The 27,629-nt window shown below is 43.2% G+C and overlaps 1 protein-coding gene across 3 annotated transcripts; it reads right to left on the bottom strand.

Moving 5' to 3' along the window:
• Positions 1-3,209: 3,209 nt before the first annotated feature.
• Positions 3,210-27,629, bottom strand: GPR45 (G protein-coupled receptor 45). Of its 3 annotated transcripts, none has more exons than XM_073550659.1 (2): positions 27,399-27,629; positions 3,210-4,747 (listed from the first exon to the last, which is right to left on the bottom strand). In XM_073550659.1, exon 2 carries the CDS (start codon positions 4,622-4,624, stop codon positions 3,503-3,505), a length of 1,122 nt encoding a protein of 373 aa, XP_073406760.1. In that variant the 5' UTR covers positions 4,625-4,747; positions 27,399-27,629; the 3' UTR covers positions 3,210-3,502. The 3 variants fall into 3 exon arrangements, with proteins under 3 accessions (XP_073406760.1, XP_073406758.1, XP_073406759.1); XM_073550657.1 differs by lacking the exon at positions 27,399-27,629 and adding an exon at positions 14,995-15,323; XM_073550658.1 differs by lacking the exon at positions 27,399-27,629 and adding an exon at positions 14,767-14,966.

Here is a 27,629-nt window from a genome sequence, read left to right as displayed (position 1 = left end):
TATATATATATATACACACACACACACACACACACATATATACACACACACACATTTATATTGCAGAGAAAGAGATATATAGAAGAATAGCCGGTAATTTGTTTGCCGGCTTCTGTTAAATCCTTGCAGGAGCCGACAAGATAGGAGAGATGGATTACATACAGTAAATCCATATAGAATAGGATGATGTATACATGTCAGTGACAAATATATAGTATAGTGTGTGAGCAAAATACTGGACATGTATTTATTAAAAGGTTATTTCACGAATAAAAAATGGCGTGGGGTCCCCCTATAATTAATAGCCATCAATGGCTATGCAGACAGCTGAGGGATAATGTTAATAGCCTAGCAAGGGGCCATGGATAGTGCCCCCCCCCCCCCAGAAAAACACATCAGCTCTCAGCCACCCCAGAAAAGGGGCATCTCTAAGATGCGCCAATTGTGGCACAGCTTGCCCTGTAGCAGTGGCATAAGGGGTAATAGTTGGGGGGGTTGATGTCACCAAGCCCCAGGGTTAGTAATGGAGAGGTGTCAATAAGACACCCTGATTACTAACCCCATAGTCAAATTGTAAAGAAAATACAGACACCCATTAAAAAATCCTTCAATCGGAATAAAGACGCAGACTCCTTTATTATTCTTAATTAAACCATACTTACAAACACACCTAATCCATGTGAAGCCCCGTTCTCCTGTAATAAACATAAAATAATAAACCAACAATATACCATACCTTGTCCGTGGTTCTGTCCCATGCCGTAGTCCATATCTGGGGAATATACAGTTTACAACCAGGACGGTGCCAAGATGCGACCGCCCCGGCTGTAAACCACTAATGAATGAGGAGATGCTGGAGGCGCTGCTTCAGTGACTAGGGCTGACGTCACTGATGCTGCTCTCCCTCACAGCCTGACCCGTGCTGAAGTCTAGAGCCTGGGGATATGCCAGTTCATTTTCTCAGGCTCCAGAGTTCAGCGCGGAGCAGGCTGTGAGGGAGCGCAGCATCAGTGAAGTCTGCGCCAGTGAAGTAGTGCCGACAGCATCTCCTCATTCATCAGTGGTTTACAGTCGGGGCGGTCACATCTTGGCACTGTCCTGGTTGTAATCTGTATATATCCCAGATATTGATTACGGTGTGGGACAGAACGACGGACAGGTATGGTATATTGTTGCTTTATAATTTTATTACAGGAGAACGAGGGCATCGCAGGAATTAGGAGTACAATAAAGATGGCAAACTGTTTTGTGTTTGATTTAATTAATATACTTTATTCTGGCTGTGTCTTTATTTAACCCCTTAACAACAATTGGATTAGTAAGGGATAGGTGTATAATTGACACCTCTCCATTACTAAGCCATGGCCTTGATGTCACCTTACAATACAAAGGTGACATCAACCCCACAACTATTACTCCACTTGCCACCACTACAGGGCAAGTGGGAAGAGAGAGGCTAAGTGCTGGAATTGGCGCATCTTAGAGATGCGTCATTTCTGGGGCGGCTGGGGGCAGATGCTTTTAGCCAGGGGGGCAATAACCATGGTCCCTTCCTAGGCTATTAATATCTGACCCCAGTCACTGGCTTTCCCTTTTCTGGTTTTAAAAATTGGACAGGAGCCCACGCCATTATTTCCCCCATAAAGAAACTTTTATTAATTACATACATGTCCCCTAATTTGCACACACACACACACACTACTAATTGTATTGGTCACTGACATCTATATATCTAACGATTCTGCATGTATTTACTGTATGTAATCCATGTCTTTATCCTGTCGGCTCCTGCACCAGTTCTACAGAAGCCGACAAATGAATTACCGGCTAATCTTCTCATAATATATATATATATATATATATATATATATATATATATATATATATATATATATATATATATATATAGCTTTTTAGGGAAAAAAAGATATTTGCCCCCACACAATATTTGCCCCCCCCGACCTCCTCTGTGCAGCCCCCCGACCTCCTCCTTCATACTCACCCACTCACCCTGCTGTGCCGTCGCTGAACGTCCCTGAATCCTCCGTTGTCCAGCGCTGACAGCTTCTTCCTGCCTTGATCGGTCACATGGTACCGCTCAGTAAGCTCATGAATATGCTTCCACGCCCATGGGCGTCCATATTCATGAGCTTAATGAGCGGTACCATGTGACCGCTGAAGGCAGGAAGCTGTCAGCGCTGGGACAAGGAGGATGCATGGGACGTTCAGGGAGGCATGGGAGGTGCGAGTACTACTTCCCAGCCACCGGCTCCTGCCACTGCTCCCCCTCCCCCGCTGAAGCACCTTCAGATTTCCGGTACGCCGTACCGTCGCAAAAAAAGCACTGATATATATATATATATTATAATGTATTCTTTTCTATTTTTATAGTAGCTGCATATGAATTGCCAGCTTTTCAAAGGACACCGGTGTGTATAAATCGGACTGCACTCGGTCCTTTAACGGCGTCCATTTTTATGCGTATTAACGGGCTGGTGCAGACAACTGTATAACTTGGACAAGTTCTATCCATGCCTTTGACAGATAGCATTCATGTAATTCTATGGAACTGTGCACGTCTGATTTTTTTTCCCCAAGAACCTAGTGGTTTGAAACTAAAAATAAATAACTGCACCATGCACGATTTACCTTTGAGAATGATATGACCATCACCCCTTCACCACTATGGGTCTGTGGGGAAAACCAAACCGGAAATGGACTACACTACTAATTTTTTTTTCACTCCACCTCTGTGAAAATTGGTTTACACTCTGATCAGGTGTGATTAATGTTGTCGGCACCTGCCCTAATACTTAAAGTGGCTATACACATTACATACACAGCTAAGTGTTAACGTCTTTTCTCATGGGAAGAGCAGAGAAAGTAGCTGTCAAGCACTTGTAGTGGCTTATCTTCCAGACAACAGTAGTGTTGAATAAAGTTCAAATTCCCTGACCCTTATTTCCAATATCATCTGTCCAGGGAAACAGGGAGAGTCAGAAAGCCTTAAAACAGATTAGAGTGTTGTCTAATTTTCCATGTATCAGTAGGTACAGCCATCTTACTTATGGGGCCTTTAGTTTTGGTAATACAAGTATATATTGGGCATATATATATTAAATTGCAGGTGAAAAATATACTAGAATGCCTGAATCAAAGTACAACAAACTTTTGGAGGCACTCTGCAAAACAAAAAGCAAAAGACATAGTAGAAACAAATGAAAATGCTACATTTATTACTTCATTATTGCAAATGGTTGAGCAACCTGTTCTCTATTGCTCAGTTCTCTTTCTCTTACAAATATGTACAGTAAGTCAGTGCAACCCTATTATATTCCATAAAAAAATTTAACACACTTGACCTCTACAAATGGCATCAGAGAAGAATGTGTTTGTAAAGAGCATGGAGCACATTTATTTTCCAGAAAGGAAAGAGATATGTGCAAAAGTATCAGGCAAAAGTGTTCTGTGCTTGTTCAACAACAATCCCTGAAGATATTTCTTAGACAGCCGATTGATGTTCGTTACAAACATAGATTGTACTAGGACGTATTCTTCTCCGTGTCCTCCCTGGAAATTTCGGAAGGATCTTAAATGTTTTGGGCATAAATTCCATGCAGGACTCACGAAACTTCTTTATCCTCCAACAGTATATGACGGGGTTGAACACAGATTTCAGGTAACTGAGCCACAAAATGCAAGTGCTGATGACATAAAATGAGGAACTGTAGTAGAAAGTTCTACTGAAGACAGACAATAGACTGTACACTGAATGAGGAAGCCAGCAAAATGAGAACCCAATAAAGAGAATCAGTATGGTAGTGAAGGCTCTGGTCTTGAAACTCATGTCCACATTCAGTTGATGAGGCCTCTGTAGTCCCATCAATCCTAACTTGCTTACTTGACTGAGGCATAAGCTCTCTGCGTGGTTGTGAATTCTGACAGCATTTTGTCTCACCGTGTTTAGGATGCATAGGTAAGAGTATAGCATAATACTGAAAGGGATGAAAAACACTGCTACTACTAGCATTACTGCATATGCCCTATCAGCCAAAAACTCAGTATATCCCAAAACACATTGAGGCGCTCGTGTTGGAACTTCAACCAATGTCCACCCTACAACAGATGGGAAGGAAATACAAAAAGAAAATATCCAAGAGGTAACAATCATTATTTTAGCACGGTGTGGGTTTAATTTATCCTGTCTTTGAACAATGATCAGGAAACGATCAACACTGATAATGAGCAGGATGGCAACTCCTTCTAATACGAAGAACCAATAGAGCATGGCTGATATCTGACAAAACTGAGAACCAAAGTGCCAGCTCCCAGTGATAATGGTCACTGCAGTAAAAGGCATGCAGAACAATGACAACATGATGTCAGAGAACGCAAGAGTTGCAAGAAGAAGGTTGATTGCAGATCGCATGGCTGGCTTTTGATACACAATAAGGCAAACAATGGCATTGCCCAAAAACGCAATGGTAATCATTAATGCCATTATTATTGCCAATAATATCCTGAGTGGGGTAGGGAATGCAATAAAACTGGAGTCCTGGCTCCCTGTTGTCACATTCATACCAGAATAGGTGCAGTAGCCCAGAGGCGTGCTATTGCAGCTCATGGTAACAAGCGGAATATTCTTCTATTTGCATTTTTCATTGCCGCGTAGCCTCAACAAAACAGACATTCTTGTTGTCATGTGTCAGATGAATGCTCTCCCATCTCTTTCCACATCTTGATATATCTGGTAAGAAAACAAGAAAGCCTCATGAAGAAAATAGATACAAACAATAAAGTGAAGGGTATTTGTACATTTTTATCAGTTACTCAACACTTTACACAAAAAGCAAACCCCAGGAGACATTTATTGCTCCACTTCTAGAATGTGGGCTGACTGGAAGGTAGAGCGCTGAATAGTCTGTTCTCAGCAATAACAGCAGGCTCCCACTCTCCCTACATGCTGAACCCTTTAAATTTTTCACTCTTTGTTTCATTGCAGCTATTTGGTAAATTCAAAAAAGTTCATTTTTTTTCATTAATGTACACTCTGCACCCCATTTTGACTGAAAAAAAACAGAAATGTAGAAATTTTTGCAAATATATTAAAAAAGAAAAACTGAAATATCAAATGGTCATAAGTATTCAGACCCTTTGCTCAGACACTCATATGTCACATGCTGTCCATTTCCTTGTGATCTTCCTTGAGATGATTCTATTCCTTCATTGGAGTCCAGCTGTGTTTAATTAAACTGATAGGACTTGATTTGCAAAGGCTCACACCTGCCTATATAAGACCTCACAGACCTGTCAATAAGACCTCACAGACCTGTCAGACCAAATGAGAATCATGAGGTCAAAGAAACTGGCCAAGGAGCTCAGAAACAGAATTGTGGCAAGGCACAAATCTGACTTACTGAAAAAAACCCTATTAAAATGTAACTTTTATTAAGTACCTTTAAAAAATCTTAATCCTGATTTTTGACACAAATATCCCGCAATCCATGGGCTAACTGGGCTTCTAGCATTCCTAAAGAAAATGATGATAACTTGCAGATGAAACTGATCTACCCAGTCAAAAAGCCAGTTAAATTTATCTGGCCAGATATAACAAACTGCAACAGGTAAAAATTCCTGCAAAAACAGCCCAAAAGAGCCTCAAAAAAAGAGAAAAACGAAAAGGGAAGGGACAAAAACAATATGTGCAAAATTGATATATAGTGCTGCACACTAATTACAATTACAATCAGCCGGTGTGTGGAAAAGATTGATCTGGCCCAACAGATAGCTTGGCCTAACTGAACACCTACCCAAGTGCGGAGGTTGGCACCCTAAGAAATACGAGAATGGCGCTCCCGCTCGTGCGTCGGCTGTCCCTATTCTCCTATATCTCCCAATAAGACGTAAGATCAGAAAAAGAGCCAGGTGGCCTGTATCCACTTGTTTATGAGATCTTCATGGATGCAATGGAATGTTTTATACAATCAGATATAGGTGTTCAGAAAGAGTAAAGGGTCCTTGCGGCCCAAGTTGCTTCACACCCACTCGTATTAATTACATAATAGATTAATTGTATCATACAACCTAAAAGTCCCTACCCCCCAAAAAAATCCACTAAAATAGATATGCAATATATGATTAGTCACAGCAAATATGTCTACTGATCCATCAGGTTGCTACAGTGAAGCCATTTTTGCATGCAAGAGTAATGATACCAACATATCTGCTGATATACACACATAAAGATGAACTAAAGCCTCGATCCTGGACTCTAGACAACAGCAGTATACCCTCAAAATAAATCCATAGACACCAGAGATGGATCACATAGGGTAACAGGTTCACATACTGATGAATATATACAAACAATCAGTGGCTGAATACCACTACCGATATCTAAGGCAGATACTGATGTCCATCTATGTATAACTGTGAACCCATACAGTGCCTACAAGTAGTATTCAGCCCCCTGCAGATTTAGCAGGTTTGATAAGATGCAAATAAGTTAGAGCCTTCAAACTTCACACGAGCAGGATTTATTAACAGATGCATAAATCTTACAAACCAAAAAGTTATGTTGCTCAGTTAAATTTTAATAAATTTTAAACATAAAAGTGTGGGTCAATTATTATTCAACCCCTAGGTTTAATATTTTGTGGAATAACCCTTGTTTGCAATTACAGCTAATAATCTTCTTTTATAAGACCTGATCAGGCCGGCACAGGTCTCTGGAGTTATCTTGGCCCACTCCTCCATGTAGATCTTCTCCAAGTTATCTAGGTTCTTTGGGTGTCTCATGTGGACTTTAATCTTGAGCTCCTTCAACAAGTTTTCAATTGGGTTAAGGTCAGGAGACTGACTAGACCACTCCAACACCTTGATTTTTTCCCTCTTGAACCAGGCCTTGGTTTTCTTGGCTGTGTGCTTTGGGTCGTTGTCTTGTTGGAAGATGAAATGACGACCCATCTTAAGATCCTTGATGGAGGAGCGGAGGTTCTTGGCCAAAATCTCCAGGTAGGCCGTGCTATCCATCTTCCCATGGATGCGGACCAGATGGCCAGGCCCCTTGGCTGAGAAACAGCCCCACAGCATGATGCTGCCACCACCATGCTTGACTGTAGGGATGGTATTCTTGGGGTCGTATGCAGTGCCATCCAGTCTCCAAACGTCACGTGTGTGGTTGGCATCAAAGATCTCGATCTTGGTCTCATCAGACCAGAGAACCTTGAACCAGTCTGTCTCAGAGTCCTCCAAGTGATCATGAGCAAACTGTAGACGAGCCTTGACATGACGCTTTGAAAGTAAAGGTACCTTACGGGCTCGTCTGGAACGGAGACCATTGCGGTGGAGTACGTTACTTATGGTATTGACTGAAACCAATGTCCCCACTGCCATGAGATCTTCCCGGAGCTCCTTCCTTGTTGTCCTTGGGTTAGCCTTGACTCTTCGGACAAGCCTGGCCTCGGCACGGCAGGAAACTTTCAAAGGCTGTCCAGGCCGTGGAAGGCTAACATTAGTTCCATAAGCCTTCCACTTCCGGATGATGCTCCCAACAGTGGAGACAGGTAGGCCCAACTCCTTGGAAAGGGTTTTGTACCCCTTGCCAGCCTTGTGACCCTCCACGATCTTGTCTCTGATGGCCTTGGAATGCTCCTTTGTCTTTCCCATGTTGACCCTGTATGAGTGCTGTTCACAAGTTTGGGGAGGGTCTTAAATAGTCAGAAAAGGCTGGAAAAAGAGATAATTAATCCAAACATGTGAAGCTCATTGTTCTTTGTGCCTGAAATACTTCTTAATACTTTAGGGGAACCAAACAGAATTCTGGTGGTTTGAGGGGTTGAATAATAAATGACCCTCTGAATAAACTTTTCACAATTTAAAAAAAATTAAACAAAGAAATAACATTCTTTTTTGCTGCAGTGCATTTCACTTCCAGACTGATCTACAGTCCAAATGTCACAATGCCAAGTTAATTCCGAATGTGTAAACCTGCTAAATCTGCAGGGGGTTGAATACTACTTGTAGGCACTGTATATCAAAACAACCAAACTTTGTACTTATCTGTGACCATCAGTTGCTGCATAGTATAAGCCCATAAGTACACGATAGTATGACCACTCAGATGGAGTCCGCCCATTCTCAACGCGTTTCCCCCTCTGTGGGTTCATCAGGAGAGACTCATTGCGGTCATAGCGGTCTGGCAGTGGAACGTTGTCCAATTCATGAGGCTGAGCAAATATATTAACCCCTTCATGACCAAGCCTATTTAGACCTTAATGACCAATCCATTTTTTGCAATTCTGACCAGTGTCGCTTTATGAGGTAGTAACTCAGGAACGCTTCAACGGATCCTAGCGATTCTGAGATTGTTTTTTCGTGACATATTGGGCTTCATGTTAGTGGTAAATTTAAGTCGATAATTTTGGCGTTTATTTGTGAAAAAATCTGAAATTTGGCAAAAATTTAGAAAATTTCGCAATTTTCAAATTTTGAATTTTTATTCCGTTAAACCAGAGAGTTATGTGACACAAAGTGGTTACTAAATAACATTTCCCACATGTCTACTTTACATCAGCACAATTTTGGAAACAAAATTTTTTTGTTAGGAAGTTATAAGGGTTAAAAGTTGACCAGTGATTTCTCATTTTTACAACAAAATTTACAAAACCATTTTTTTTTTAGGGACCACCTCACATTTGAAGCCACTTTGAGGGGTCTATATGGCACAAAATACCCAAAAGTGACACCATTCTAAAAACTGCACCCCTCAAGCTACCCAAAACTACATTCAAGAAGATTATTAACCCTTCAGGTGCTTCACAGGAACTAAAGCAACGTGGAAAGATAAAATGGACATTTTAATTTTTCCAACAAAAATTTTCTTTTAGCATCAATTTCTTTTTCACATGGGCAACAGGATAAAATGGATCTTAAAATTTGTAGGTCAATTTCTCCTGAGTACACCGATACCTCATATGTGGTCATAAACCACTGTTTGGGTGCATGGCAGGGCCCAGAAGGGAAGGAGCGCCATTTGACTTTTTGAATGGAAAACATGCTGGAATATTTAGCGGCTGCTATGTCGCGTTTGGAGAGCCCCTATGTGCCTAAACATTGGAGCTCCCCCACAAGTAACCCCATTTTGGAAACTAGACCCTCCAAAGAACTTATCTACATGCATAGTGATCACTTTGAACCCCCAGGTGCTTCACAAATTGATCCGTAAAAAAAAATAAATAAAAGTACTTTTTTTCACAAAACATTTTCTTTTAGCCTCAGTTTTTTCATTTTCACATGGGCAACAGGATAAAATGGATCCTAAAATTTGTTGGGCAATTTCTCCTGAGTGCACAGATACCTCATATGTGGTCATAAACCACTGTTTGGGCGCACGGCAGGGTCCGGAAGAGAAGGAGCACTATTTGACTTTTTGAATGGAAAATTAGCTCCAATCCTTATCGGACATCATGTCGCATTTGGAGAGCCCCTGTGTGCCTAAACAGTGAAAACCCCCCACAAGTGACCCCATTTTAGAAACTAGATCCCTTATGGAACTTATCTAGATGTGTAGTGAGCACTTTGAACCCCCAAGTGTTTCACAAAAGTTTGTAACGCAGAGCAGTGAAAATAAAAAATCTTTTTTTCCTCAAAAATGATATTTTAGCACGCTATTTTTTATTTTAACATGGCTAACAGGAGAAATTGGACCACAATAGTTGTTGTCTAGTTTGTCCTGAGTACACCGATACCTCATATGTGGGGGGGAACCACTGTTTGGGCACACGGCAGGGCTCAGAAGGGAAGGAGAACCATTTGACTTTTTGAAATGAAAATTACCTCTAATCGTTAGCGGACACCATATCGTGTTTGGAGAGCCCCTGTGTGCCTAAACATTGAAGCACCCCCACAAATGACCCCATTTTGGAAACTAGACCCCCTAAGGAACTTATCTAGAAGCATAGTGAGCACTTTGAACCCCCAAGTGCTTCAAAACGTTTATAACGCAGTGCCGTAAAAAGAAAAAATATTTTTTTTTCCCTCAAAAAATTATTTTTTAGTGCGCAATTACTTATTTTCACAAGGGTAACAGGATAAATTGGACCCCAAAAGTTTTTGTCCAGTTTGTCCTGAGTACGCTGGTATCCCATATGTGGGGGGGACCACTGTTTGGGCACACGTTGGGGCTCGGAAGGGAAGTAGTGACATTATGAAATGCTGACTTTGATGGAATGGTCTGCGGGCGTCATTTGCAGAGCCCCTGGTGTGCCTAAACTGTGAAACCCCCCACAAGTGACCCCATTTTGCAAACTAGACCCCCCAAGGAACTTATCTAGAAGTCTGGTGAGCACTTTAAACCCCCAAGTGCTTCACAGAAGTTTATAACGCAAAGCTGTGAAAATAAAAAATCATTTTTTCCCTCTTGTGGAGTCATTGGTCGTGAAGGGGTTAAAAAAGAAAAACTGAAATATCAAATAGTCATAAGTATTCAAACCCTTTGCTCAGACACTCATATTTAAGTCACATGCTGTCCATTTCCTTGTGATCCTCCTTGAGATGGTTCTACTCCTTCATTGGAGTCCAGCTGTGTTTAATTAAACTGATAGGACTTGATTTGTAAAGGTACACACCTGTCTATATAAGACCTCACAGCACATGTCAGACCAAATGAGAATCACGAGCTCAAAGGAACTGGCCAAGGAGCTCAGAAACAGAACTGTGGCAAGGCACAGATCTGGCCATGGTTACAAAAGAATTTCTGCAGTACTCAAGGTTCTTAAGAGCACAGTGGCCTCCATAATCCTTAAATGGAAGAAGTTTGGGACCACCAGAAGTCGTCCTAGACCTGGCTGTCCAGCCAAACTGAGCAATCGTGGGAGAAGAGCCTTGGTGAGAGAGGTAAAGGAGAACCCCAAGATCACTGTGGCTGAGCTCCACAGATGCAGTAGGGAGATGGAAGAAAGTTCCACAAAGTCAACTATCACTGCAGCCCTCCACCAGTCGGGCCTTTGTGGCAGAGTGGCCCGACGGAAGCCTCTCCTCAGTGCAAGACATATGAAAGCCTGCACAGAGTTTGCTAAAAAACACATGAAGGACTCCCAGACTCTGAGAAATAAGATTCTCTGGTCTGATGAGACAAAGATAGAACTTTTTGGTGATAATTCTAAGCGGTATGTGTGGAGAAAACCAGGCACTGCTCACCACCTGCCTAATACAATCCCAACAACAGTGAAACATGGTGGTAGCAGCATCATGCTATGGGGGTGTTTTTCAGCTGCAGGGACAGGACGACTGGTTGCCATTGAAGGAAACATGAATGTGGCCAAGTACAGAGATATCTTGGATGAAAACCCTCTTCCAGAGTGCTCTGGACTTCAGGCTGAGGCCGGGGTCACACTTGTGAGAAACTCGCACGAGTCTCACACCTCAATACCCAGCACTGCCACCGGCACTTGGGACCGGAGTGTGCGGCTGCATGTATTTCTATGCAGCTGAGCGCTCCATTCCGAGTGCCGGCGGCAGTGCCGGGTATTGAGGTGCGAGACTCGTACGAGTTTCTCGCAAGTGTGACCCCGGCCTTAGCCAAAGGTTCACCTTCCAACAATACAATGACCCTAAGCACACAGCTAAAATAACAAAGGAGTGGCTTCAGAACAAATCTGTGACCATTCTTAACTGGCTCAGCCAGAGCCCTGACCTAAACCCAATTGAGCATTTCTGGAGACCTGAAAATGGCTGTCCACCAACGTTCACCATCCAACCTGTTTGAACTGGAAAGGATCTGCAAGGAATAATGGCAGAGGATCCCCAAATCCAGGTGTGAAAAACTTGTTGCATCATTCCCCAGAAGACTCATGGCTGTACTAGCTCAAAAGGGTGCTTCTACTCAATACTGAGCAAAGGGTCTGAATACTTATGACCATGTGATATTTCATATGTACCGTATTTTCCGCTTTGTAAGACGCACTTTTTTTCCCCAAAATTTGGGGGGAAAACAGGGGTGCGTCTTACAAAGCGGACATGCCTTACCTAGGCTGTGATCGGGGCGTCTAGATGAATTCAAGAGGTGCAGTTTCCAAAATGAGTTTCCTTGAAGGGGATTTCCACTGTTTAGGCACATCAGGGGCTCTGCAAATGTGACATGGAAACTATCGATTCCTGCAAATTTTGCGCTCCAAAAGTAAAATGGAGCTTCGGAGCACTTCCGTGCACCCAAACAGTAGATTTATAACACATATGAGGAATCTGTATACTTAGGACATATTTGCAACAAATTTTGGGGACCATTTCTCCCGTTACCCTTGTGGACATATTTGCAACAAATTTTGGGCCCATTTCTCCCGTAACCCTTGTGAAAATCAGTAATTTGGGGCGAAAGCAACATTTTTGTGGGAATAATGTGATTATTACTTTCACAGCTCAACGTTATAAAATTCTGTGAAGTACTTGAAAGTTCAAGGTGTTCACCACATCTCTAGAAAAGTTCTTTGAGTGGTGTAGTTTCCTAAATGGGGTTCACTCGTGCGGAGTTTCCACTGATTAAGCACATTAGGGGCTCTACAAATGCAAGATGGCATCCACTATCTATGCCAGCCAATTTTGCACTCTAAAAGTTGAAGGGTTCCAAACAGTAGTCTTTCACCACATACGGGATATCGTAAAAATGGACATATGGTCCAATTTTTCCTGTTAACCTTTTGAAAATGCAAAATTTGGGGGCCAAGTCAATATTTTGGTAGGGAAAAAGTAAAATTTTCATTTTTTCCTTCCACATTGCTTCAACTCTGGTGAAGCCACTAAAAGGTTAATAAACTTCTTGAATGTGGTTTTGAGCACTCTGAGGGGTATTCCCACACTCCAAAGACATACCCCAATAGGGTCAGTGCCGATAATTCTGTAAAGTGTGGAAAGATGTGGAAATAATGGCGCTATATGAGTAAAATAAAAAATAAAAAGTTAGATTAGTTAATTGGTGTAATAGCCCTGTCTAAAGAGATGTGTTTTTAAAGTACGCTTAAAGATGTGCAGGCTGGGTGTTAGTCTGATTGTCCGGCGTAATGGAGGATAAGTCTTAGATCAGTTGCGGAGTGGAGAGCATAGGTAGGGCGATAGAAAGAGATCAGGGTGGAGATGTAGAGTGGTGCAGAACTGTGGAGAGCTTTGGTGAGAAAAAAGTTTGTATTGCATTCTGTAAATAGAATAGATTCTGGAGAAGTTTTTAAGATGCAGGTAACACGAGTGAGTAATAGGATATAAGGAATAAAGGCACGTTCTGTGCCCAATATCCACTGTGTCAGAGCATGTTGCTTGGGAGTTACAGTTGAACCACACAAGGAAATTGCAATATTGGATATAGATAGAGGGAGGACATGATGTTAGAGACTGCGGACAGACAATCCTTGGTATTTTGTATTAAAGTGGGGATGATGTCAGGAGACTGTGTGTAAAATTGGGTGTCATCAGCATAGAGATAGTACTTGAAACCAAATCGGCTGATGGTTTGTCTAATAGTGGTCAGGGGGTCTAGGACTGAGCTCTGAGGAACCCTGATAGTAAAGGGAAAATTAGAGGAGTAAGAACCAGCAAAAGATACAGTGAAAGAGCGGTCAGAGAGGTAGGAGAACGGTGTCCTTGAGGCTGATGGAGCGGAGCATAGTGAGGAGCTGATGATCCACAGTGTCGAATGCTGCAGAGAGATCCAAGAGAATTAGCATGGAGTAATGACCGTTAGATTTAGCTGATAGTAGATCATTAGAGACTTTAGTGAGGGCAGTTTCAGTAGAGTGTAAAGAGCGGAAACCGGATTGGAGAGAGAAGAGTGATCTGATACCGGATGAGACGGGAGTGGACCAGGCGTTCCAGGAGTTTAGCGATGAAGGGAAGATTAGAGTCCGGTCTGCAGTTCTGGTAGAGGGATGTTTTGTTTTACATCTGCGGCCCCTGACTGATCCCCCAAAAGACGACGCATGTTTACACTAAGTGACTATAAGTATGGGGCAGCATTTACACAAAAGTGGGAACATGGCCATAAAAGTTTTTTTTTTTGCAGGAGTCATTTATGGAAAGCTCAAAAAACTCGAAACAAGAGTATGTTCAGACGTTGCATTTGTTTCTTGCACTAAAAACCCTGTATACAATGTGCACGATTTAATATGTAAAAACGCTGAAAGGATTGATATTCTGGTCTTACCACGGACGCAGCAGGGCTCAGATTACACAAGGAAAAATACAGGTGCATGAGATTTGTGACAGCGCCTCGGTTATGCTGGCACTGGGAAAAGCTTCAGAAAAGCCACGTGTGAACATACCCCAAGTGTCCGATCATTCCTGGCATGTTGCAATGTTTCCTGCAATTACACCTTTGATTATAATGGGGTTTTCAGAGGCCGGAAGTTATCAGTTTGGCCACAGACAGAAGAGACCCCTCTGCAAAAAACATAATGGCTCATCGCACTGCACAATCCCACCTGCTTTGGAGGTAGACGTGGCCCCCTCATCCACTGTGTGTCTGCACAGGTCACACTATGGCCGCCCCCGAGCTTGGCGCTATTCACACTATGGGTCACAGCCTCCGTGCGGTTTTCCTCCCTTACAAAAGCAGCCATGATGGAAGCCCTGACTGACCCTATGGAAGTGGCCAGTGCTGGCACTTTGGGGGCATCAAGCAATGCCCTGTCAGCGTCATGGCGCCACTACATGAAGCGCAGCCTGTCACGATAACAGACCACAATACTCTTCCCTGTGAGGAAAGCCGACATGTTCTGTTACCATTGAAGTCCATGGAAAAGCGCAGCAGGAATCCGTGTGAGAAACCATGACAGCCTGCCGCAGAGCCCTGAGGGACGGCCCGGGATGTCGGCGCCTGTGGGGAGAGCCACCTCAGGATCGTGATATATCGTGGAACGGTGACACAGAGCACCAGCCCTCATGTCCGCACACCGCATCGCCATGACTAGAAGCCTGCGGCACATGCCCGCCTCCTGCCCCGCCATGTACCTGCGGCACAGCTGGAGCCCTCGCCGTCTGTCTGGGGGTGGTCCCTGCATCAGTGCGCGGCTGCGCCTGCTCCGGTGTGCACGCAACGGGAACAGTCAGTGCTTGGCCGTGTGTTGTCACCATGCCAGGCTGCCAGAGTGTACACGGAACAGCGGCGCATTTAGCACGATGGCAGCCCACGCCATAGTGGGGCTCAGCTCCGAACTCCTGCTGCTTCCCGCAGCCGCCACTAGGGGGAGTCAGTGCATAGAGATTTTACACCTTCCATTGAGTTCTGTGGCAGCTGTAGGAGTTGATGTGCACCGAGCGCCCCCTAGTGGTGGCTACAGGGTGTCAGTTCCCTCTGCTGTGTGAGGAGAAGCGGGCTGTGCGGAGTCATGGAGACTCAGTGGATTACCACCAGTCGTCTGGTGAAAAGACAATAGGTTCCCCACTTTCAATGCCTCCAGACGTAGCCATTTGTGGGCTTATTTTTTGTGAGATGAATTGTAGTTTTGAATAATTCCATTCATTTTGCCATATAATGTACTGAGAAATGGGGGAAAAAAATCCAGATAAAGTAGTGAAAAATACTCCTTCTGCAGTATAGTGAAAATTACAGTCTCATACAAAGCCAATCTGTGGCAATGGTGCTTGGTTCTGATGAAGTGCCTGGGAGGAGATGCTGCACCCAGCCCAGCTGTGAGGGAAGAAGGGGGACGCAAGCCCCCAGTGTGCTGATGGAGCGGCCCAACACTGGCCCATCCATTCATTGGAGAGTGAGCACATAAAGCAGCCGATTAATCTCCTGTTTACCTCTGCAATCGGAACGCAATCATACACAACGCTAACAGATGACGTGCAAACAATATGTGTGAAAAAAAAAAGACATGGGAAAAAAAATCACAGAATTGATTTCCCCCTATTCACCCAGATTATGAAAGTCAAGCAATAAATGTAAGGTCATAACACAAAACGATATTTTTTTTTTTTAGTAAAATGTTTTTTTTCTTCAGTAAAAATGTGAAAACAAAAAGAAAATGTAAATTCAGAATCAAAATAGCATATTACTTTTACTACGTTGCTCATTTGGTCGTCGCAAGGTTAACAATGATGAGATATAACTTTGAGTATAGTTTTGAGTTTTAATAGTTTTGTCTTTTTTTTGCTGCTACAGCTCTCCTGGATTAATAGGTAAAGGTTTCCATCTAGTGGTCAATATGGATAACTGCAATAGTGGGAACTAAAAATAATCAAGCTTCTATGGGACCAAAACATTCATATGAGCAGATAATATTAATAATTTTGTTTCTATAGCGCCAACATATTCCACAGCACTTTACATTTTAGAGGAGACTTCTACAGACAATAGACATTATGGAATAACAATAATCACATAAATCAATAGATACCAAGAGGAATGAGGGCCCTGCTCGCAAGCTTACAATCTATGATGCACTGGTTTAACCCTTTAGGGTGTGTGCACACGCTGCGGAATCCGCTGGGAATTAATCCGCACGGATTTTGCAAAAACCGCAGATAATCCGCAGGTCAAAAGACCTGCGGATTATCTGCGGTTTTGCCTGCGGTTTGGTCCTGCGGATTCACTATCTCCACAATGGTGGAGATAGGAACCCGCAGCGGTTTCCGCAGAAAGAATTGACATGCAATTCTTTCTGCGGATTCAAAACCGCAGCAAATCCGCGCGGATTTTTCCACAGCGTCGGCACAGCGGGTTTTTTTTCCCATTCATTTGAATGGTACTGTACACCGCAGCTAAAGCTGCTGCGGGTCCGCAGCGGCCAAAACCGCTGCGGAAACGCAGCGGAATCCGCAGCGTGTGCACGTACCCTTAATGTACACAAGTGCTTTTTGTCTAGAGCAAAATTTCACCTTTTGGAATACCCAACCCTCCAAAGCCATCTGTATGAGCATGCAGGTCATTGGAAGCTGAATATAATGATACCTTGGTATCTGAGATCAGATTTCTTATTTCAGAAAAATCCACATTTCTGTAAATGAGCTGTTAAGATCTATGGGCCAGATACTGATCTGTATGAGAATCTGTCTTTAGAGCTTATTATCAATAAAGGGGAGAGTTACCAGTGTGAAGTGTGATGTCCGCTCTCTGCTCTCCTGATCTCACTGCAGACAGAGGCGTATCTGGGTGGGGCAGCCGGGGCATGTGCCCTGGGCACAGCAGGCAGGGGGCGCAGTTGGGCCGCCTAATGCGGCAGTCTGCAGTGTCTCCACTGGCAGCTGCATTCTGCCGTCCCCCGGACTGGGAATCATAGAATCATGGAGTTGGAAGGGACCTCCTGGGCCATCTAGTCCAACCCCCTGCTCAAAGCAGGATTCGCTAAATCTTCCCAGACAGATGTCTGTCCAGCCTCTGTTTGAAGACTTCTATTGAAGGAGAACGCACCACTTCTCGTGGCAGCCTGTTCCACTCATTGATCACTCTGTCAAAAAGTTTTTTCTAATATCTAATCTGTGTCTCCTCCCATTCAGTTTCATCCCATTGCTTCTAGTCTTTCCTTGTGCAAATGAGAATAAAGATGATCCTTCTACAATGTGACAGCCCTTTAGATATTTGTAGACAGCTATTAAGTCTCCTCTCAGTCTTCTCTTCTGCAAGCGAAACATTCCCAAATCCTGCAACCTTTCCTCATAAGACAGGGTTTGCAGACCGGTCACCACTCTGGTCGCTCTTTTCTGAACTTGCTTCAGTTTGTTGATGTCTTTTTTAAAATGTGGTGCCCAAAACTGGACACAGTATTCCAGATGAGGTCTGACCAAAGAGGAGTAGAGGGCAATAATGACTTCACGTGATCTAGACTGTATGCTTCTGTTAATACATCCTAGAATTGCATTTGCCTTTTTTGCTGCTGCATCACACTGTTGACTCATTCAGTCTGTGATCTATTAGTATACCCAAGTCTTTTTCACATGAGCTATTGCTTAGCCCTATGCCTCCCATTCTGTATATGCTTTTTTCATTTTTATTGCCCAGATGTAGTACTTTGCATTTTTCCCTGTTAAAAACCATTCTGTTAGTTGCTACCCACTGTTCCAATTTATTTATATCTTTTTGAATCCTCTCTATCTCTTCTCTAGTATTAGCTATGCCTCCTAGCTTTGTGTCATCAGCAAATTTAATCAGTTTACCCTCAATTCCTTCACCTAAATCGTTGATAAAGATGTTGAACAATACAGGGCCCAGGACAGAGCCCTGTGGTACCCCACTTGAGACATTCTTCCAACTGGATGTGCAGCCATTTACGACCACTCTTTGGGTCCAATCACTAAGCCAGTTATGAATCCACCTAACAGTTGCCTTGTCCATTCCATACTTAGTCATTGTTTCAATAAGGATTGTGTGAGATACTTTGTCAAATGCTTTGCTGAAGTCAAGATATACTATATCGACAGCATTTCCCTGATCCACCCAATCATTGATTCTGTCATAGAAGGAAATTAAGTTAGTCTGACATGACTTATTAGTTACAAACCCATGCTGACTCTGTTTAATCACTTCATTCTTATCCAGGTACTTACATACATGTTGTTTAATAATTTGTTCAAAGATCTTTCCTGGTATAGAAGTCAGACTCACCGGCCTATAGTTGCCTGGGTCCACCTTCTTCCCCTTTTTGAAGATAGGAAAAACATTTGCTCTTCTCCAGTCTTCTGGGACTTCTGTTCTCCAAGAATTTTCAAAGATTATGGAGAGGGGTTCAAAAATTTCTTCTGCTATCTCCTTCAGTACTCTGGGGTGTAATTCATCTGGACCTGGAGACTTGAATTCATTTAGTTTAGCTAAGTGTTTTCTTACTATCTTTCTGTCTATAGATATCCTGGATTCTTCTATTTCCTTAATAGGACAGTTAAGAACAGTTGATGTTACATTTCCTTTCTGAGAGAAAACATGCAAAATAGGAATTTAAAAGTTCGGCCTTCTCAACATCCTGTCTTACCATTTCATCATTTTGATCCTGAAAAAATACTATAGCATCTTTGACTTTTCTTTTACTTTTGACATATCCCCAAAATCCTTTATTATTGCTTTTGACGTCTCTTGCAAGCCTCAATTCATTGTCGGCATTAGTAATCTGATTTGTGCCCTGCAGGTTCTGCAGACAGCATTATATTCTTCTTTAGATATGCCTCCCTCTTTCCATTTTATAAACATTTCTTTCTTCCTTTTTAGCATGTGCTTAAGTTCTGTGTTCATCCATCCTGGTTTCCTTAAATGTTTCCTATTGTTCCCTCTTTTCGGAATTGTTAACAATTGTGCTTTGAGAATTTCATTTTTCAAGATTTCCCATCCATCCTGGAAATTTTTGTCCTTCAGGATATCCAGCCATTGGATACCTCCAATTCTCTTTCTGAGTCCCTTAAAATCTGCCTTTCTGAAATCTAACCTTGACGTCTGAGTCTTCACAGGTCTTCCTCCTCTAGTTATCCAAAATTCGAAAATAGCATGGTCGCTACCTCCTAGGGTCCCAGCCACTTTTACCTCCTCAACCATTTCCTCCCTGTTTATGAGGATTAGATCCAAGGTAGCAGATCTCCTTGTTTTCTCCCCTACCTTTTGGAAGGTAAAGTTGTCAGCAAGAGAGCATAAGAATTTCCTTGACCTGTTAGTTTTGCCTGAGATAGATTCCCAACAAATGTCTGGATAGTTGAAATCTCCCATGACAACTGTGTCATATTTTCTGGAGAACTTGGCCATTTGATGCATAAAGAGTTCATCCATATCTTCAGCTTGCACAGGCGGCCTGTAGTAAATGCCTACAATGGTGTCCTTTCCATTGTTCTGTCCTTGTATTCTTACCCAGTTTCCACAGAACTCCCGGTCTCTGAAGCTTCAATCTCTGTGCAGACATACGCGTTTCTAACATACAATGCGACACCTCCTCCTCGTTTATCAAGTCTGTTTCTAGCAAATGAGTTGTATCCTTCTAGCCCTGTATTCCAATCATGTGTATTGTCCCACCAAGTTTCAGTGATTCCAATGACATCATATTTCTTTTCCTGCGCTAGTAGTTCCAATTCTCCTTGTTTGTTGCCCATGCTTTGTGCATTAGTATAGAAACATTTTAGTTTGTGATTGGTTTCTTTTTCTCCAATATTTTTGTTATTTAGATTCTTTTGTCTTTGTTCTTCCTTTCCACTTCTAATAGCAGAGTTCTCAATAGCATTTGCCAGGTGTATAGCTTTTTCTGGCCTTTTGCTTCCCTTCCCACATTGTTCTAGTTTAAAGCTCTCCTGATGATGAGTGTAGCAAGGTGGATTCCAAATACATGTTTTCCAGTCTTCGTAAGGAGCACCCTGTTATGAATGGGTCACCGAGGAGTAAAAAAAAAAAACAAAACAAGCTAAGCCACAGAAAACCAGAGAAGTTGGTAACTATGCAGATTGCAGATCCCTGATCTTACCACACAACTAGCAGTAGCCGTGGAGCGTGCCTATGATGTTCCTAGATGCCTCATCACGGCCGGAGGACTACATAAGCCTAAAGCAAGAGAAGGGAAAACTAACTGCCCCAGAGCAGACCCCAAAGGAATAGATAGCCCCCACACATGTATTGATGGTGAAACAAGATGAAGGCACAAACACAGGCAGGAAAATAGGCTGAGCAAATGATGGGGCCCAAACTAACTAGACAGGAAAGGAAAGGCAAGTCACTCTATGCAACCTGCAAAAAACCCTACAAAAATAATGTCCAACACTTCTGATAGCAAAATTAACCCTGAAGTCACTAGACTTCTCCCACTATATCAGCACTCTGGAATAGTCTGAGACAGAGCAAAAAGAGACCGAACTAGTAAGGGACAAAAAGCCAATTGTCAAAATACGGATAAATAAGAGTGGAAATTCAGCTCAGACCCCAGCCGGGGCTGGCAGACCACACAAAAAACTGAATAGACCAACAAAATCAAGTGTGAACATTAGCAGAAAAACTTAGCTTTAGATGACTGGAACAGAGCTGAAAACCAAGAGCTGACAAGCCAGAAGGAATCACCAGCAACTGAATAGGGCGTCGGCTGTCTTAAATCCAACCTGAGAATCCCGAGATCCAATCATCATCCCCATCCTCAGGTGGCAGATCTCCACCGATCAAACCAGCCGCACCACCTCCTGACACCACCAGAGGGAGTTCAGAAGGGGAACCCGAGAATGAACTCACAACAGCACCCCATCTCTAGCAAGTAGTCCATCGTATAGGTAATTCACTCCGTGATCCAGAAATCCAAAACCTTGCTGATGGCACCATAGACGTAGCCAGTTGTTCACCTGCAGAATCTTATTCCACCTCCTTGTTCCATGGCCATCCACTGGGAGGATGGAAGAGAAGACCACCCGCACTCCCAGTTCTTTCACTTTCTTACCTAAGTTTTGAAAGTCACTGCAGATGGTTTCCAGGTCGTTTCTTGCTGTGTCATTTGTCCCCACATGTATTAGCAGGAATGGGTAGTCATCTGTAGGTCTGAAGAGTCCTGATATCCTGTCAGACACATCTTTAATTTTTGCACCGGGAAGACAGCACATTTCTCTTGAGGTTATATCCGGTCTGCAGATAGCGGCCTCTGCTCCTCTCAACAGGGAATCCCCCATGACCACCACTCTCCGTTTCTTCTTCACAATATTTTTCTTTCTCCATCCAGGATGACTCTGAGAGCGTACAAGGTTGCTGTTTGTGGGCAAAGTCTTATGATTTATTTCTTCATCGTTCTCCTGCGCAAGAGCCTGGTACTGGTTCCTTAGCAGTATGGGTGCTGACTGCCTCCTGATCCTCCTGCTTCTCTGGGTCACATGTTTCCATTCCTCTGTTTCTTCAGGTGTACTTCGAATTTCTTCTCTTTCTGTAACATGAAGAGATAATTCTGCTGTCTAAGAACTCTTCACCTTCCTTAATGATCATCAATGTAGCTAACCTCTCCGAGATTTTGCAACTTTTCCTCCAACAGGGACACAAGCTTGCATTTGTGGCATGTGAAGTTTGGCTTTTCCACTGATAAGCCTGTGAACATGTAGCAAGAAATGCAGCTCACCAAATGGCTCTTGGCCTCTTCCATATTGTCAAAGAGATTTCAATGCGATGAAAAATGAGCCAAAATAACGGCGTGCAGTTTACAGATTTCCTCTTTTCAGCTGCAACGGCCAAAATCCAGTGATCGTTGAGCTCACGGAGACTCTTCACTTATCCCAGAAGGCACTGGGAATATGCAAATGATCTCCTCAGGACTCTTCCACTGGGAGTCGACCGTTCTCTGTGTCGGCTGTCAAGCTGACAGCCAGCACAAAGAAGCTGCAGTGCGCAAGCTCCCAGGGATCAATTGTACTGGTGTCTGTACAGAAGCGAGTACAATTTAAGCTCTGACCACCGGGCAGAGCGATGTCAACAGCATGATCAGGTCATGTGATCACGCTGCTGACATCACTTGCCGGCGCTCCAAAGCACAAAGAGCATCGGTGGTAAGTGTGCTCCACTCTAGAGCTGAAGAAACCACCAAAGATTGAGAGGGGGGCATAATGTGTGGTGGGATATGGAGTGGGGATGGGGGGATTTAATGTGTGGGGGGATTTGGAGTTGGGATGGGGGATTTGGAGTGGGGATGGGCGGTTATTTAATGTGTGGGGAGATTTGGATTGGAGATGGGGGTACATAATGTGTGGAGGGATTTGGCATGGGGATGGGGAGATTTAATGTGTGTGGGGATTTTGAGTGGGGATTTAATTTGTGTGGGGAGATTTGGAGTGGGGATGGGGGTTATTTAATATGTGAGGGGATTTGGAGTGGGGATGGGGGGTTATTTAATATGTGGGGGGAGATTTGAAGTGGGGATGGGGGCTTATTTAATGTGTGGGGAGATTTGGAGTGGGGATGGGGGTTATTTAATGTGTGGGGGGATGTGGAGCAGGGATGGGGGCTTTAATGTGTGTGGGGAGATGTGGAGTGGGGATGGGGGGGATTTAATGTGTGGGGGGATTTGGAGTGGGGATGGGGGTTATTTAATGTGTAGGGAGATTTGGATTGGGGATGGGGGTACATGTGTGGAGGGATTTGGAGTGGGGATGAGGGGGGGAGATTTGGAGTGGGGATTTAATGTGTGTGGGGAGATTTGGAGTGGGAATGGGGGGTTATTTAATATGTGAGGGGATTTGGATTGTGGATGGGGTACATAATGTGTGGGGAGATTTGGTGTGGAGATGGGGGTTATTTAATGTGTGTGAGGATTTGGAGTGGGGATTTAATGTGTATGGGGAGATTTGGAGTGGGGATGGGGGGTTATTTAATATGTGAGGGGATTTGGAGTGGGAATGGGGGTTATTTATGTTCAATCTATTTTATTGAGCATTTTACAAACAAAGAATATATTATATGCAAACAGATAATATATAGAATCGTAGAAAATATCTAGTATTCAAAAATGAGAATACAACCATCTATCAGTAAATAAAACATACCATGGTAGACATTAACAGTAGCCATATGGCGAACGCCAACAAGGTATTCAAGAGAGGAAGTATCCTTTATATTATGCAGTGGACAGACATAGGGTAAAAAAAGCAGGAAAGAAAGACAAGGGAAGAGGGGGAAAAAGGAAAAAAAAAAAAAGGTTATGGATAAAGCAGTCCTTAAAATCATGTATATATTAATGTGCAAATTCCTATGTAACCGAAACATTTAGCGGAACAAATTATGGAAATCAGGTGAGTCCTGAAACAAAATCCATCCACTCCAAATCCTTCTAAATTTATCGTTTGTACCATTGCAGTCTGCAGACAGCTCCTCCATTCTACACAGATTGACCATTTCCTTATACCAGTCTAATATGTCAGGGGGGTTTGTAAGTTTCCAAAACCGCGGGATTACCATTCGTGCTGCTGTTAGACAAAACCGAAGAACATCTCTCTTCTGAGTCCCTATTGAAGAAGTTAAAATTGACAGAAGAGCTATTTGAGGGGACCTTGCTACATGGTTTCCCATGATTCATTGATAATTGTCGAAAACCTTCTCCCAGAATGGCTGAATCATAGAGCCCACCTCCCTCTCCCATCTCCAACAAACCCCTGAAACTGCTGGATATATTGCATGTAGTTTAGAAGGGTAATGATACCATCTCATAAGTATTTTATAGTTCTTCTCTTGTGCAATCCCAGCGCTAGCAAGTTTATGAGTGAAGAGAAACTGGGAATGGGGGTTATTTAATGTGTGGAGATGTGCAGCAGAAGAACAGAGAAGATGGAAGTCTGCAGAGACGGCTATGGATGAGAAAACTCATCATGGGGTCTGGACAAGATGAAGAAAAGGAGAACGACTCCAGAGACGACATCATCTATAAGGTACCTGGATGTAAATGTTATTTGTAAAAACTGACTTATTCTCATGTTTTTATTTATGTTAGGAGCATTAAAAGGGTTGTCCAGGTTTGTGCTGAGTCTGCAGTCATTCTATGTGACTGCAGACTTCTGAATTCCCACAGTGCTCACTGAACGCTGTTAGGATTCTCTCGTGCCGGTAATTTATATACATGCGGTCACATGCTGACTAGACATGTGTGGCCTCACTCAATGAAAATGAACGGAACGAGGTCAGACACGTCTAGTTGGAATGTGGCCAGAAGTATATAATTCACATGCTTGTTCTGACATGACCGTGTACTCTTGCCACCGGTAAGGGAGAATCCTAAAAGTGTGCAGTGCATTCGTTGAGAGAATTCAGAAGCTGCAATGTCAGGATTCAGCTCTGCAGGTTCCAGTAGACATTACACGGACACTTCACTCATATGCGATTTTCATACTTATGGTCCTGTGACAACGAGCTTCTCTTCCTGCTTCTCTCAGTTTTTCACTGAACATTGAGAGCATTAGGGAGAGCAGCTCATCTATATGTACATGACTAAGTGTGGAAATCGCATATGTATTGGGGGGAGGGGGCGCCAAACCGAATTCTTGCCCCGGGTGCCAGAAAGCCTAGATACATCTCTGACTGCAGAGATGTGTGAGGTTATATGGCCATGTTCAGACAAATCAGTATTTGGTCAGCATTTTACCTCAGTATTTGTAAGCCAAAACCAGGAGTGGGTGATAAATATAGAAGTGGTGACGGGTTTCTATTATACTTTTTCTCTGATTGTTCCACTCCTGGTTTCTGGCTTACAAATACTGAGGTAAAATACTGACCAAATACTGATAGCGTGAATGTGGCCTAACTGACACATCTGCAGGCATCCTCTCCAGAAACGGATTAAGGCTATGTGCACACGCTGCGGATTCACCAGCGGATTTTTCCGTGCGGATCCGCAGGTAAAACCGCAGGTAAATTGACCTTCGGATTTGCCAGCGGTTTTCCCCTGCAGTTTGACCCCTGGACAATGGAATAGGTGCCAAACTGCAGCGGAATCCACAGGAAGAATTGACATGTCAATTCTTTCTGCGGATTTAAAACCGCAGCTTTTCCTCAGTGAAAAAACCGCAGCATGTGCACTGCGGATTGTAAATCCCAAAGACTTACATGGTACTGTACACTGTCTGCGGAACTGCTGCGGATCTGCAGGGCCAAATCCACTGCGGATCCACAGCAGAATCTGCAGCGTGTGCACATACCCTTAGGGTAGCTAGGCCCAGGAAGTATAGAAACGAGGCCCCCTTATCCCCCAATGTATCATGTGATATGTCACATGAACCCCTTTGATAGATCATGTGATAAGTCATCTGATTAACACATCGGTGCTCTGGTGCATATCTGTACATGCAAAACAAAAAGATATAGCCACAGAAATGTTTTCCCTTATTTATAGCACTATACGTAACACAGCACTAAATATAATAGAGCAGTGGTGGGCAATTCATTTTTCCTAAGTGCCACATAAGAGACTGACTGTTGCCATTATAATTTAAATTAATATTAATTCAATCACTTAATATTGAGCAGAAGTAATTATGCTGACATTCCCCTATATATAATATGAGCCCACAAACAGCCCCCTATATGCACTTTGTGTCTCCACATAGCCTGCGTAGATACAGTATGAGCCTTCACATAGCTCCCTATATATAATATAAGCTCTCACATAGTCCCCTAAATACAATATGAGCCCTGACAAAGCCCCTTATATATAGTATGAGTCCCCTTGTAGTCACCTATATACAGGATGAGCCCCCACATAGCCACCTATATGCAGGATAAGCCCCCATACAGCCCTAAATACAATATAAGTCTTTATATAGCTCCCTATAATGTATACAGCATGAGCCCTCATATGGCCTCTCTAGATACAGTATGAGCCTTTACACAGCATCCTCGTATGCAGTATGAGTCCTCAAATAGCATTCCTATAAACAGTATGAGCCCTCACATAGCATCCCTATATACAGTATGAGCCATCATATAGCCTCCCTATATACAGTATGAGCTCCCTCATAGCCTCCTATATACAGTATGAGACTCTACATATCCTACTATATACAGTATGAGCCCCCACATAGTCCTCTATATTCAATATGAGACACCTCATAGCCTCTGATATACAAGCAAATATCCCATACACATATTTAAAAAAAGAAGGCAACGCATACTCCGCTTGCTCCCATTCCACTGGCACGCTGCTTCCGTCCCCGGGGCTTCATTTCTTCTTGTGCTCAGCTCGTCGTTGGCACTATGACTGTGACGAAAGCACACCCTGTGCCACCAATACGTCACGATCCCACCACTGACACAGGTAGGTCAGCGGACGAGGGATGTGACGCACTGCCGGCACACGGCTATCACAGGCACAGTTGGGGCTTATCTTAGTTATCCCGCCACTGGTACCATGTGACAAACATATACAGCAAGCTAGTCTTGCTCTAACAATTTATCGCAGGGGGTACTTTGAATGCCCCACCACTGCTAACAACCTTTCAAGAACTGTGGGGATTTATGTATATCCCACTTTCTCAGTACCACTTTGGAACTCGCAGCTCTCCGGCGCCCCCCTTACCCTCAGGTCAGTCAGGTAACTGCACCTAGGATAATTAGTCGCCGGATGGGCTGCTTGTTGTGCACGGGCAATTAGACTACTGCAGTAAGGGAATGATCAATGCTTTGGCCATCCTGACATTCAGCATATAAGATCCTTCCGTACTACCAACTAGCCCAACCAACCGAACACACCACGCTGCCACCAGCCACGATTCACTTAATCAACGAGTTAATTAAGAGGGTCCGTGGCAAACTCCCAAATTAGTAGCGATTATCTAAAAAAGGTGCATAGGTCGTTTCTTAGAGCATGGAGACAAACTTATAATTTTATCATTTATTCCCAAAAAGGTGGGCAGTGATTACACAGATAAAAGTTGTTACAAAGTTGAGACATTAAAAATGTACATTGCAAGTATAAAACAACAAGGATTAAAAAAAGAGTAACACTTACATGTGCTTAGTTGGTATAAGGCAGACCATGTGTGGCAAGGGGGTTGGGCCGCTTAGCCAGATGTCCCCGGACATCTGCAGGTCTTTCTAGCATGGCATCTGCAGCTTCAACTGACGAATTCCAAATAAGGGATATCTTATAGCCTAGGGTCGGTTACATCACGAAAGGGGCAGTCTGCAGAAGTTCAGCCCCCCTTTTTCCAAGTTGCCATTTAACTAAAAAAAATTATAA

The sequence above is a fragment of the Dendrobates tinctorius genome, unplaced genomic scaffold (genome assembly GCF_039654945.1).
Source record: "Dendrobates tinctorius isolate UK_male_01 unplaced genomic scaffold, ASM3965494v1 ptg000166l, whole genome shotgun sequence".
Lineage (NCBI taxonomy): Eukaryota > Metazoa > Chordata > Amphibia > Anura > Dendrobatidae > Dendrobates > Dendrobates tinctorius.
This window is presented reverse-complemented; position numbering and strand designations above follow the sequence as displayed.

Bases quoted from the DNA above. Each gene is read 5' to 3' on its own strand.
- GPR45 (XM_073550659.1), bottom strand. From the start codon at position 4,624: ATGAGCTGCAATAGCACGCCTCTGGGCTACTGCACCTATTCTGGTATG.